Genomic DNA, 13,124 nt, shown 5'->3' on the forward strand with positions numbered 1-13,124 from the left:
CATTGTTAAATGTAATCGTTATCCAATCTCAATATTGTTGTGAAGTCAAATTTGCATGCATTTATAACAATTGATTTATTGATTTATTTTAGACAAAATAGTATATCATTTTAAAATTGTCCGTTTATTGTTAATCTTCCATAACGTTAATCATTATATTCTTATATAATTATCATCTTTTTGGTGTCACAATTTCAATCTCAAACCCTTGAAGTATTTCAGATTATGCACTACTCCTAGGTCACTAATCATATACATTTTTGACGTTGGCATGTGAACTCCTTTATACAGAAAGTCAGATGTTACAGCCCTATTTGGACAGTAGTTGTTTCTGATGGGGACATCTGTAAAAATACATTTCCTTGGCTCCTCAGTAATAAAAAAAAAATGCATTTGGATGACAATTTATTCACCATGGAGGAGTGAGTTCTCACGTGTTCAGTCGCAGTTTAATCATAGGAGAAATAATTTCCTATTTATTTATTTGTTATTTATTTAAATGTCCTATTTAGTAATAGGAAAATTGATGCACTATATGGATTAAATTGTTTTCTTGCATTTTATCTGCAAAATGTTGGTTGTCATTTTAAGAAATGTGGAAATTAGATTTTTTCTTTTATGTAAGGCAAACATTTGACTACTTGATCCACTAGTAAAATGATTATTCGTGCAAGCCCTCATTTAAATAAATATAACTTGTGTAACAAATTAGATGAAGGTCGGCAGAGAGGAAGGCGGAACATTGTCATGATGTGGGTTTTTGTGTCTTGTCTTTTCGTGTTCAGTGGTTCCCTGTCCTGTCTTTTAGTTCTCCCAGGTGTTTCTCGTTATTCCCGACGCCCCCTTCTTATCTTGTTAGCTCGTTTGTCCATGATTATTTAAGCCCTGTGTTTCTGCCCTGTCTTTGTGAGTTGTTGAATGTATGTTAGATGTTACCGTTGGTTATTTCTGAATCCTTGAATCCTGTTTCTAAGTCCTTGTATCCTATTTCCTGTCTAAGTTTGTAGTTTGTTAATAAAGACACACAGCGTCTGGATCCAGCCTCATCGCTATTTCTACCGCAGTAACGTTACAAACATAAAGAAGCAAAGAAGAGTAGTGGCATGTGGAAAACTCGAGCAGAGAACAGGCGGTCTTATAGAAAGATAGGAAGAGAGGAGAGTGGTAAAACAAGAGCCTGAAGTTTAGAGGGAATTGTTAATAGAACCATTAAAATGAGCAGAACACTGGGGAGGAAGGAAACTGCAGTGTAACAGTGGGGAGAATGGGACGAAACGAGCAAGAATACAGGCTCTGTAGGGACAAGAATGAAAGAAGGAGATATGACAGTGGATTTATGGAGGATAACCTCAAATTCATTCAGAGACTTTTGCAGTTAAAGAGAACACGCACGCATTGAAGAGAAACGTCAAGGAAAGCTGAGATTGGCCATTTTATGGTGTAATTGCTGTTTTTCCCTAAGCATTTGCTCAGCAAGGTCATTGTTGTTCCATTTCTCGGTGACTCACTACCTCTGGTTGAGATGACAGTCTGTCTATACTTCAGACTTCCTTCTGTGTTTTCCTCTGCCTTTTAATAACATCAAATCTGGGGCGATGGGCCTCGTTGTCAGCGAGAGCAAAAGTCTACAGTCCATGTTGAAAGTCTAATTCAAACATAAAATTAAGATGTAAAATTAATCAAGAAAAACATCTTGGAGCGCTGCTTGCTGGAAGTACCTTTGTTACATGATCATAAGATTTAATACAAACTAGTGGAGTTCATGCAGCCCGAGTGCTGCTGTCATTGAAGCGAAAGTGGTTCATACAAATACGAAGTCATTCTGAAAGTCATTAAATTAATTTTTCAATTCAACATTTCACTCAAACCGTTATGCTGATAATATAATTTGTAGTGGGGAGAAAAGTATTAAATTAGAAAAATGCTAAATAGAAGCAATTTCAGTGGTCTCAGGCATTTGAATCCGGCTGTATATTCATAATCTCAGCAACAAAAAGCCATTCTCTGCAACAGTGTGTGTGTTAGTGAGAGAGAGAGAGATAAAGAATGGGTCTTTAGCCTTGGCAGAATATGCTGTTATGTAATTCTCGCCAATAAAGCATTTTTTTTCTTTTGCAGTTGAATGTGAGATGCTGCTGGGGATGTGAGCCAGGATGACAGGATGAGTGTGTGTATGTGAGGAATTGTGAAGGTCTGGATTTCTGCGCTGGCTGTAGGCTAACTCTCCCAGGCTAGCCTGGTGTAATTGCCCTGTAAATTTCCCGTAAGCCCCTTTTGTTATGGCCGACTGTAAATGTCTCTGCAGCGCCTCGAAACAGAATGTCAGGAACACGCGGGGGTCTCCACACTGCTCTGAAAACGCAGAAATGTCCGCACACGCATAAAGAATCCGAGGATATCAGGGACAGAATAAATGGATGGTTTGAGGGAGAAAGAGAGGGACGAAATGGAGTGAGGAGAGAGTGATATGACTGAAATATGGTGATGGAACAGAGGAGTGTAAAACATGAAGGTCAAAAGAAAGAGAGCGCAGCGGTTACGCCGCGAGGAAGAGATAAGGGTGGACATGAGCGAGATATCACTGATGGAACGATGGAACAGGGAATGAAAGAATAAACATCATAAACAGACAATGAAATTTTGAATGGAAGAAAATGTTTGGAGCGTCAAGACACTTTTAAAGTAAATACTTATTAATATATCCAAAGATTTTCTTGTTTTACTTACTTTTTTTAAAAAAGTAATAGTTCTCCCAAAAATGAAAATGACCCTCGTGTTGTTTCAAACCATTATGACTTGCCGTGCAACAGTAGAAGACATTTTGAAGAAAGTTGGGGTCCAAGCAACATTAGACCCCATTGATTTTTATTGTATGGACCAAAAAAAAAAACTGTTCTGTTGATCAGTTAGTTGGTTAGCTCTTTACTCTTTGTGGCGTGCATTTCTCATAGAAGACATGATGAAGCACTTCATATTGAACAGATTAAAGAAATTGAAGGAAACAATTGTACATACAGTGAAGAGAATCAGAGTACATTTGCACATATTGCCTGAACTACATGTAGTTAAGGCAATATGTGCATATTGTCTCTGATCCTCTTCACTATGTACATGTATAATGAAATAAAATGACACAACCTGGTCTCTTTTTGTTAAATGTCAGTTTTAATGATTGATAAATCATTATTGCGATAAGTAGCCTAAAAGGTATAGGAAGCTATGCAATAAGAAATAAAGCAAACGATTCAATCAAACACATAAGTCAGCTCTCTATTAGGCTACAATATTAAAGTTAAATAGCCTAAACATATAAAGTTATGAAACTTCACTTTGTCCTCAGCCAAACCGGTTTGCCAGGGAACAAATTACAGATTAATGAGACCAAAGATCGCCCGTTAGATATACACAAGACGAATTATATCTCATGTTTAACCACTAGACTATAGACATCAGAGCCAACGGCAAATGTCAGAAGGACTAGCCGAGGAAAGGTTGTTCCAGGAGGGGTTAATGAGCGCTGAGAGCCCGGTGATCGCCTGGATCTCACAACTCCGAAAACTTCTAATAGGCTCTATCTTTATTAATAAACTACATTCTCGCCTGAAAAACTCTTATAACTAAATTTTGTAACACAATAACAGTAGTATCTATTTTTGAATTACGCTGATTTTCTGCTCTGCTATTGACACTTGCTGGTTGGTGCGAGATGCATTCTGCGATGCCTGGCTGTCTCAAGTCCGCACAAGTCACCTCTCGATGTATCCTCGATAAAAGGGGCGGATCAAGAACACACCCGGGGATTTGAACTGGACTTGGCTAGATGTGAACTTTGAATTGGAACAGTACTTGGGCAGCGACTGATGACATTTCACATGTCCACAAGAACACAAGTACAGACAAGAACGCATATTGAGAAACGGCCAGTAACTTTTTACTAATGTTGTCGTTTTGGGCTTATTTTGACACCTAGTGGTGTGGATGAAGCGGATTTGATTTCACAAGTAAAAGTGTCCAGTAACAGAGGTTGCAGGACTAAATTGAGTATTATTCAGCTGGTCATGTGATCTCAAAATGGTGGCCCTCAGGTAAACCTACTCCATATAAATAAAACGACAACTAAAACGTCTGAAGTATTTTTCTCTGTCTGTTTAGTTCTTTGTGTAAAACTATTTAATGAGGGAAAAATTACTGTGAACTTTCGATCTAAATAGCCAATTATTACAATGATGGCAGATTTTTAGTCACAGCAGTTTGACATTTCCAGTTCAGTCAAGACGTTTACTTAAAATAATTAGGTATAGTAATTAAGTAAATGCATTCAAGAAAGCCATTTGCATGTCCTTCATTATTTTTTAAGTTCAACGAACCGCTCATTTTGTACAGTTCCGCTTTAGAAAAAGGACACAGACAAGAGAGAGAATATAGAAAAGCAAGAGCATGGATGTAATTAGACGAGTGGAACAAAGAGACAAGAGATGGATGTTCAGTCCATTTTCTCCTCTGTTCGCTTTTTGCGTGTCCTTTTCACTCCCACCTTCCCTTTTTTCCCCCGCTCCTTCTCTCTCTCTCTCGCCCGCCTGGACAAAGCTGGATGATTATACTGCGAGCCTGAGCTGCAGAACAAATCACATTTCTGAAGGGAGAGATGGAAATAAACAGGCCTCTTGCTGGAGAGTTAGCACAGAGAGAGTGAGAGAAACACGAAAGAGATGATGAGGAATTCATGGTGGGAAGATAAAGAGGAGGAAAGTTAAGGAAATGTAAAGTAGGGGAGAGACGCAGTGGAAAAGTTAGGGAAGGTAACGAAAAAAAAAACCCAGAGGAAACAAGTGACGGATGAAGCCAGTTACAGAGGAAAAGGGAGCATAGCGTGAGGGTTATGGGGTTGAAGACGAGAAAAGCGAGGGGAAAATGAAGGAAAGAGAAAGAGAATGTGGGGGAGCCTGTGTAGGTGTGAAAGCGAAAGGGAATGAGATTAGTGAGGAAAAGCAGGCGGTATGAGAGGGAATTATGAGTTTTAGAGAAGAGCAGAGAGCGACGAAAAGAAAAGAACAGAGAAAAGAAGGGCAGGGGATAGAAATATGCCGGATTGGAGAAGAGACAAGGTGCTGAGGGAAACGGAACTGCATGGGGAAGACCAGGAATAAGCGAGTGTCAGATTGAGATAAAAAAAAGAAGAGAGGGGATTTGCAAGGAATTATATATTATTTATGTTTTTTTTAACCGGATATGATTGGCAGAGAGAGAGATTCTTCAGAGAGATAGTTTTAATTTTAGACCACGAAGTGAAAGAAAGAGATTTACTGTATAAAGATAGAAGCATAGAATCTCAGTCCGTCAGCTTTTCCACCAAAGCTGCTTGCTTACCGATTACCTGAAGCATCACAGTCACAGTTTGGGTGACTTCTGGGTTCTGGCTTCATGTTGTACAGAATTATGCCTGGAAAAATAAAACAGTGATGAGTGACTCATGAGTTACGAAGATATCAGGTGCTCCCAGAGCGAGACTGAAAGACTGAAGTGTAATTGGATTAAAGGACAGAATCAAAGGACGTCTTAAAGTCTCGACAGTGCTAGTATTGTTAAACTTTGACGTGGATCTCCTAGGACGTCCTCATCCTCTGCCTGGTTGTCTGCTAATTCAGTAATAAATGTGTTATGTTATGTATGTCTACTGTGTGTGTGTGTGAGGCTGGTGGCTCCACTGTATACTGTTAATCTCGAGCAGGGCAGTTGCTCATTATACGCCAGCTCTGTATCTGGCGTTCTACCAAGACACTAAATTCAACTCACCTCCATAATTTACTGCTGCTTTCTTAGTAGGAGAAGATGGGGAAAGATGTCTTACCTTAAAGGGACAACTCATCCAAAAATGATTGTACATAAAATTAGATCACTTTACTAACCTTCAACTAAACCTGTATGACTACACAAAAACAAACACAAAAATAATATTTTAAAGAGTTGTTGTTTTTGACCCAACTGACTTTCATTGAAGGGACAAAATAGTTCAGACTTCAGAATATCTTCTTTTGTGCTCTCCAAAAGAGTAAATCAGACAGGTTTGGGTAAGATCACCTCCTAATTATTGTAAACTTATTGAACCCCAAGGGTCTGTAACTTAGTTTCAAAATAAAAACAAATTTGTTATGGTACACATTTAAATGAATGAATGTGTTCCCATATTCTCGGTTAACAAAAAGATAAAAGAACATATTTAATGTTGTTTTTATTGTGTCTATGTGGTGTTTTTAACATGCTTTAAAGACAGCCATGTGCAAATTCATGTCAACACCATTCCGGAGTATTCTTCTTAAAACTGCAGTGAACCAAAAACAGTCTCAAAAACGCGGTTCTTACATCACAAACTGCCTTGTAACCAATCCCGTCAACGTGTGATCATCAACAAACTGGTGTGAGCGAGTGGAGGCGGGGCTAATTTACATATTCATAGAAACGCGTATACTAAATGAGGCAAGGGTGTAGAGTTACATTGAAGCTATTTTAAAAGCATGAAGTATAAAAACATTTAAATATGTAATTTTGATGATCAAAGATGAGTTTTAAGGGATAAAATGGTTGACTACAGAGGGACTTTAACCTAAAACTTTTCAGATGGAATAAATCTCACAATTTTTCAGACAATTTTTTTTTCAATACTAACAATGTAGTCAGAGGAAAATATAAAGGTGGAGTTTATAATATTTATATTTCAGATTTATATTATATATTATTAATATTTCAACTCACTTATTTAATAAATTATTTATTTGCTCATTCTACCTTTTTTCTTGTGGACAAAGATTTGTGCAGTTTGTGTGCATTAATATGTCGCCCTCATCTGGCCAAATCATGAAGTTCTCCTCCACATCCCACCCCCCCACTCCACCCCAACCTCCTTTATTTATTTGCTTCTCATACCATCAGTACGCCGGCCTGTAATCGATCACTTTACTTTCACACTTAATCCAATTGTGAGCATGTTGTGTATTTTATTATGGTTTGATTCTAATAGGGTCAAGATGAATCCATCTGCGGTTTCTTGTTGTTTTTCGCCTGGCTCATAAACTTGCGTGCCCACAATACAGATACGACCGTAAACAAATCCCACGCAAGTTGTAATGCTCAAGCTTGTGTAGTGGACTCGACCGCCCCTCCGCTATGTTCCTGGCAGCTGCAAATGTGTCCAAAACCCGCAGCTGTCTTTCTCCTGCCCTGTGCCTCCCTCTACATCTCGCTTGATGTCTTTCCACCTCCATCAGCGAGTTGGCGAGTTTCTCGAATGCCGTATAGGCCTCACGGCACGCTCCCCTCCCTCCGTACCATTTGTTTCTCCGTTTGCATCCCTTCATTTCGGTCATTCACATGAAGAGGAGACAGCTGGCGTGCGTCAGAGTGCATTTAACGAATGCTCAATTAGCCATGTTTTGTTTGACTTCTCAGTCAAACACATTTAGATACTTTTGTTGGGAATTTGGCCACACTTGTTTGAGTTCTGTTAGGTTTGAATTAGGTTTTTAATTGCCTCCTATGCATTCACAGACCTTCTCTTGATGTATAGTGCTGTTGGAACAATTAGGAGCCATTAAAACAATGGCGGCCAAGTCTGCGGCCGCCCGAGTGCTGAGTAATAACAGTCATTAGAATAATAATTGGGATAGCAATGGCAGTGCCGATTGTCGTGATATGAATCACAATATTGATGTAGAAGACAGAAATAATAATGGCTACAATTACAATGGCAATTGTGCAAAATTTCAGGACGTCCTCAGTCACTGTCTCTCATTTTCTTCTCTGTTCTTGCCTTTTGATTTCTGCTCAATACCTCACCTGTCAATGTTTTATTAACCCACTCTCCCTCCACGCTGAATTCAAGACAAGGGTACTTTGAGATGGATAGAGCCTGACAGAATTAAATTTAAATGAAGCCAGATGAGCAGGCCAACGGGTGACGGAGGATGCCGTCTCACACCTTTATAGACTCTCCTTTATTTCGCTTCTGAACTTTGTCTTTTGTCTCTTTTCGCTCTCATCAAGCACGCCACAAATTCCTAATCCTAATCGTTTCTCTCTGAGACGTCCTCTATAACCACGAGGTCCTGATGAAATGTTTGGAAGCAATCTTAACATTATTTTGTTGGAGAGCTTTGAGCACTTTTGACCTTGAGGGGAAAAAATTCACTATAGTTAGTTTTTACACTACCAATGGTACAACATTAGATAGACATTATAGAATAACACTTTTTCGTGAACTAATATTTTCACACTTTTATATAATTTGGTCAAATTGCAGCTTGATTGGAAATAAGGCCTATGTATAATAAAGATATTGTTCACACTGTGTCCTATTTACCAAGGATAGTGACAAGCTTGAGATAAAATAAGCACACTAACATTACTAGTTGCAAAATTGTTGGTTATGGTGGAAATGATACTGAGGGAAAGTTGAAAGAGAGTTGCATTCTTTTTTAAATTAACACTTGCATGTGGGTAAGTTTAATAAATAAAAACAACTTTTTGAGCAAAAAGCTGAGAAAAACGCGTTTTTGTCAAAGACTACGTCTAGATTCAGAACGATGATCAAAACATAGAGGAGTAGATTGAGTCCATCAACTCCCCCAAAGCTTACATTAGGGAGTTTTGATTTATATGCTGTTCAATGTTGATGATCGCATTATTTTACATGTTTCTGCTTCTTCTTCACGTCTTTTGATTTGGAGATTCTTTACTGTTTCAGAAGATGCCTAATAGCGCCCCTACCGTATAACAGTGAAAACACGGAAAGCCGGAAATTTCCGTCAATGCCGGGAAAAGAGTTAAAATGATTTATGATGATTTCGCTTTTTTGGGTTATATTAATTAGTATCCATAGTTCCATAGACGAAAGTAAAATAAAATATACATAAAAGGGTTTTGAAAAGTAGCTAAATAAAATAAATGGAAAAGTATCCAAGGCAGTTTTAATGTGACATTTATATGACAAAATTAAATAAAAAAACATCTAGAGAAATGCTAGTTCTAATAAAAATCAATCCCAGGAACAGAAGCGTCTATAGTTAATGAAACACCCTTCACCTTCTCCACATCATTTTTTTTTTAACGGTGTGAAATGAGTCATCTGTACAATGCTCGAGTTACTGTTGGTTCTAAGCTCAAGCTATATACAGACTTCTTGTCATACAGCAAGTCTGTAACATGTCAGTCTGAGCATGTCAGACATCCTGTCCTAGCTAGGTGAGTGGAGAGATGGAGGAGACAGGTCTCAGCGAATCAGCCGATGTGTCAGTTTTACCCTAGTGATCCTTCTGATGTCATCACATGGAGTCTGTTCTGGGGATGAACGTGGTGTCAGGGTTGCGAATCATTACAGACCACCAGAGACAGGCTCTCTACGAAGAACACTGCTAATGATGTGCTGCTGTGGTGGGTCAACATGCTCACACAGGCCAGTGGTGATGACCTCATGTTCAACCTACTCCATACTGCTAAAATAAACATCAACAATACACCAGCGTCACCCAGAACATGCACTAGACATTACCTTCAACTATGATGTGTTCATTTTAGCAGCGAAAGTGCCATTAGTTGTTCTGTGTTGCTTGCGTATGACTGATCTGAGTTCGTTCTCTCAAAAGAGCCGTCATTACCGACGCTTTCACAAGCTGGATGTCAGATCGAGCAGATGGAAGAGAGAAGTGTGTCAGCCCACAGTAATGGATAAAGATAACGATGCTATTGGTCTTACCAGCACTTAATTAGGACCATTTTCTTTCTTTTTCTCCCTCTCGCTGTCTCTGTCTATCTGTCAGTCTCTCATTATTTTATTTTTTCACTCGTCTGTCTCCTCTTCTGCATAGTTCACACTTCTAAGCACAAAGGTAGTTACGTGAGAGAGTTGTTAATTGGTCACTGAGGTATTTCTATCTTCAAAATTGCTCCATGTGCCATCTTGTCTCCTTTTGTCCATCTAAAATACCTTTATAAATGATTAATTTCACCAAATGAGAGTTCTGCATTAACTCTGTCACCCCTCTGTCTTTCAGCGCGGGGTCAGGCCGTGCAGGCTGAGAACGTGACCGTGCTGGAGGGGGGGACGGCACAGATCTCTTGCCGTCTTCAGAACTACGACGGCTCGATCGTGGTCATCCAGAACCCACGCAGACAAACGCTCTTCTTCAATGGAACACGAGGTTAGCACAGCTAAAACTTCACTGGCCATCGCTAACAGATCTTTTTAAACTCCACGTGTTTTCATCAACATGTTTTGGCATAATTATTTTAATATGCCTGCTCCCATTACTTTAGGTTAGCTAGAAGACTTGAGGATTATGCTGAGATACACAGGACCTTGTTTATTTTGAGAAAATAAACAACTAAGAAACAACGTTAAAATTTTAAACCTAAAATTTTACTTTATTCTCACAATTGTGACTTAATTTCTCACAATGTGGCTTTATATTTCATGATTGCAAATGTATTTCTCGTAATTGTCACTACTTCTCAAAATTTAAATGTTTTTATATAACAAGGAAACAAATATGTGATTATATTTTACAATGTGACTCATAATTATGTGATACTGTGTATCTCTAAATTTTTCCTCATAAATACGACTTTATATCTCACAATTTTAACCTTTTTTCTAGAAATTGTGACTTAATATCTTATAGTGTGACTATTTTTCAAATTTGTGACTCACAGTGTGACATTATTTTATATCAATATTGCATAAAAATAACCTTTACTATTGCATTATTTACAGTAATGCTTTCTCAAATTGCAAATGTAAATTTCACATTTAGATTTTTTTCCACCTAGAAATTGTAATTTTCCACAATATGACGTTATTTCTCATATGAGATCGATTTTTTTCCTTTTTTATAAACAATATCATAATTTTTTTTTTTACTTTGAGGCAGAAATGGTTTTCCATAATAACATGAACAAACTTTATTGCATTATGTAATGCAAAACAGATAATTAGTTAATCATATAGTTATCACTAATCACATATGGAAACTTTGATTTATATATTTTTATATATTATATTTAAAATACACATCCACACTACTGGTCTGTTAAACCTCATGTAAAGTTTGTCATTGATTTTATTAAAGTTCTTCCCCATTTTGCTGCATTTTTATCATGTACCAAAATCAACTTATTGAGCACTCCTTCTCTGACATTGACTTCATCAGACACATTCCTTTTCCATTAATGGTTCTCTTTTAGTGCTGGTAAGTGGTAAATATGTTAAACACAACCTTGGAGTTCGTGCTAGCAGTGGAGCAGTCTCTTTTCATGCTAGTTAGCTTTTATCATATTTGGAATATATTTATACTGGCGCCATCAGTCTTTCTGAAATCCTTTTTAACTGATTACACCTTATTTCAATTTCTTTTTAAGGATCCTTTTATGTAATAACCTTTGTTTTTTCCATCGCAGCCGTCACTATCGCTCAAATTTGAAATCTCTTTAAGTGATGACTCTCTGTCACCCTCGTTTTGCATGATATGTAATGTGTTTTCATCCTTGCCTTTGTAACCCTTGCCTCACTCAGAGACGGACTCAGAAAGCATACGTAATTCTGTGAAAAAAGAGAATGGAGAGAAAGAATGAAATTGGTAGAAACAGAAAGGACCACAAAAGCTAAAAGCTGAATTAGTATCTGTGATCTCTGCTTTTATAAGTGCACATAATTGGGCTATTTTGTAGGAGCTAAATCACACCTCTTCTGAGCCATTCACACCACTCTTTTTTAGACTCACTTTTTGCTAACAATCTTTATGCTTTTAATATCGGTGGATACTACAGTGTGGTCATGACAGCTCCAAGCTGTACTTACTGCTCGAGTGCCCTGGTCTAAATGTACAGAGAAACGCAAATGAAAACTCCGCTTGCTAACTAATGAATCCCGATAACAGTCTTTTAGCGGGAAACAGGGCGTAAATATCCCTCAGCGGTCATGAATACAATAACCTATCAGCATGCGCCCTTTCCATGAGATTCTTTCATATTGGCCAGATCTGTGAGGTATGTAAATGAGGCATGACTAAAGGTGACAGCGGACTGGACAATGCATTGACATTTCCCTGCCATTTAGCCTGAGTGAAGGCATTTATCTCCTTTAGTGAGGCTCTTTTACTCCCGTTGTGTGAAACACGGATCGATTGAGTAGGTACAAATGTCACAAAAGAGCACTCACTCACTTATTTAGTTTATCACTCATTCATTCACTAACTCTCTCATTCGTTCAATGTTTCACTCTTTCACTTACTCTCTGTATAACTCTAATTCACTCACTCGAGGCTGGAATACACTACACGACTTTTGTTCTCAATTTGAGTCATTAATAGTTTGCCGAAAGTGTGCACCAGTTTGCAGATTGAGCAGTCAGGGTTGAAAGATTTCACAGAAAATAATTAGCGTATAATGGGCTCAGACTACGATTTCTATTTAGTTTCGTATTATGTCTGTTCAGATTTTAAAATTCTTGTAGTGTATTCCAGCCCTCAGTTGCTTGCTCACTAACTATTCATTTGTGATTCACTTAGTGTATCACTCACTCACTCACTCACTCACTCGCTCGCTCGCTCGCTCGCTCGCTCACTCACCCACTCATTTGCTCACTAATTTACTTGTTCTCTCTCACATTCATTCATATTTTCCAGCAAGAAACAGATAAATGCAGCCTGGTGTTGAAAGATGTTTAGGTTCAGAGCAGTAATCATCTTATGGATCCAGCGCATTGGGCTGCTATCTTTGAGTGTGCTGATTGCAGAGGGTCACATCTCCAGAGCACAGTTGGCCACAGACAAAAGCTTTAAATGGAAGTAGGGAGAAAAGGAGTATTTAGCACCAGTCAATACAAAATGGGTTTGTGTGTGTGTGTGTGTGTGTGTGTGTGTGTGTGTGTGTGTGTGTGTGTGTGTGTGTGGTTGTTGTTTTTCTAAAAGGCCCATCCAGCCCCTGCAATTGGCATCATTATTTGTTATTATTATTATTATTATTTTCTGACAATTGATTTTTCTCCCACCTTGGTTTCAAAGTGTTTTCAACACCAGTTCTCGGTTCCTGTTTTCTGCTTTCCCTCTGTATTTATGTGTTGTTCTGTGTCAGCTGTT

The 13,124-nt window shown here is 38.2% G+C and overlaps 1 protein-coding gene across 3 annotated transcripts in view; it reads left to right on the forward strand.

Moving 5' to 3' along the window:
- The window catches only part of cadm4 (cell adhesion molecule 4), a 171,019-nt gene that overhangs the window by 129,730 nt on the left and 28,165 nt on the right, over positions 1-13,124 (forward strand). For all 3 annotated transcript variants that reach the window (XM_056267617.1, XM_056267616.1, XM_056267618.1), the window contains exon 2: positions 10,044-10,190. In XM_056267617.1, coding sequence (XP_056123592.1) covers positions 10,044-10,190 — 147 coding nt within the window. The remainder of the gene's footprint in view (positions 1-10,043; positions 10,191-13,124) is intronic.

The sequence above is a fragment of the Rhinichthys klamathensis genome, unplaced genomic scaffold (genome assembly GCF_029890125.1).
Source record: "Rhinichthys klamathensis goyatoka isolate OS25496 unplaced genomic scaffold, OSU_Roscu_1.1 h1tg000262l_1, whole genome shotgun sequence".
NCBI lineage: Eukaryota > Metazoa > Chordata > Actinopteri > Cypriniformes > Leuciscidae > Rhinichthys > Rhinichthys klamathensis.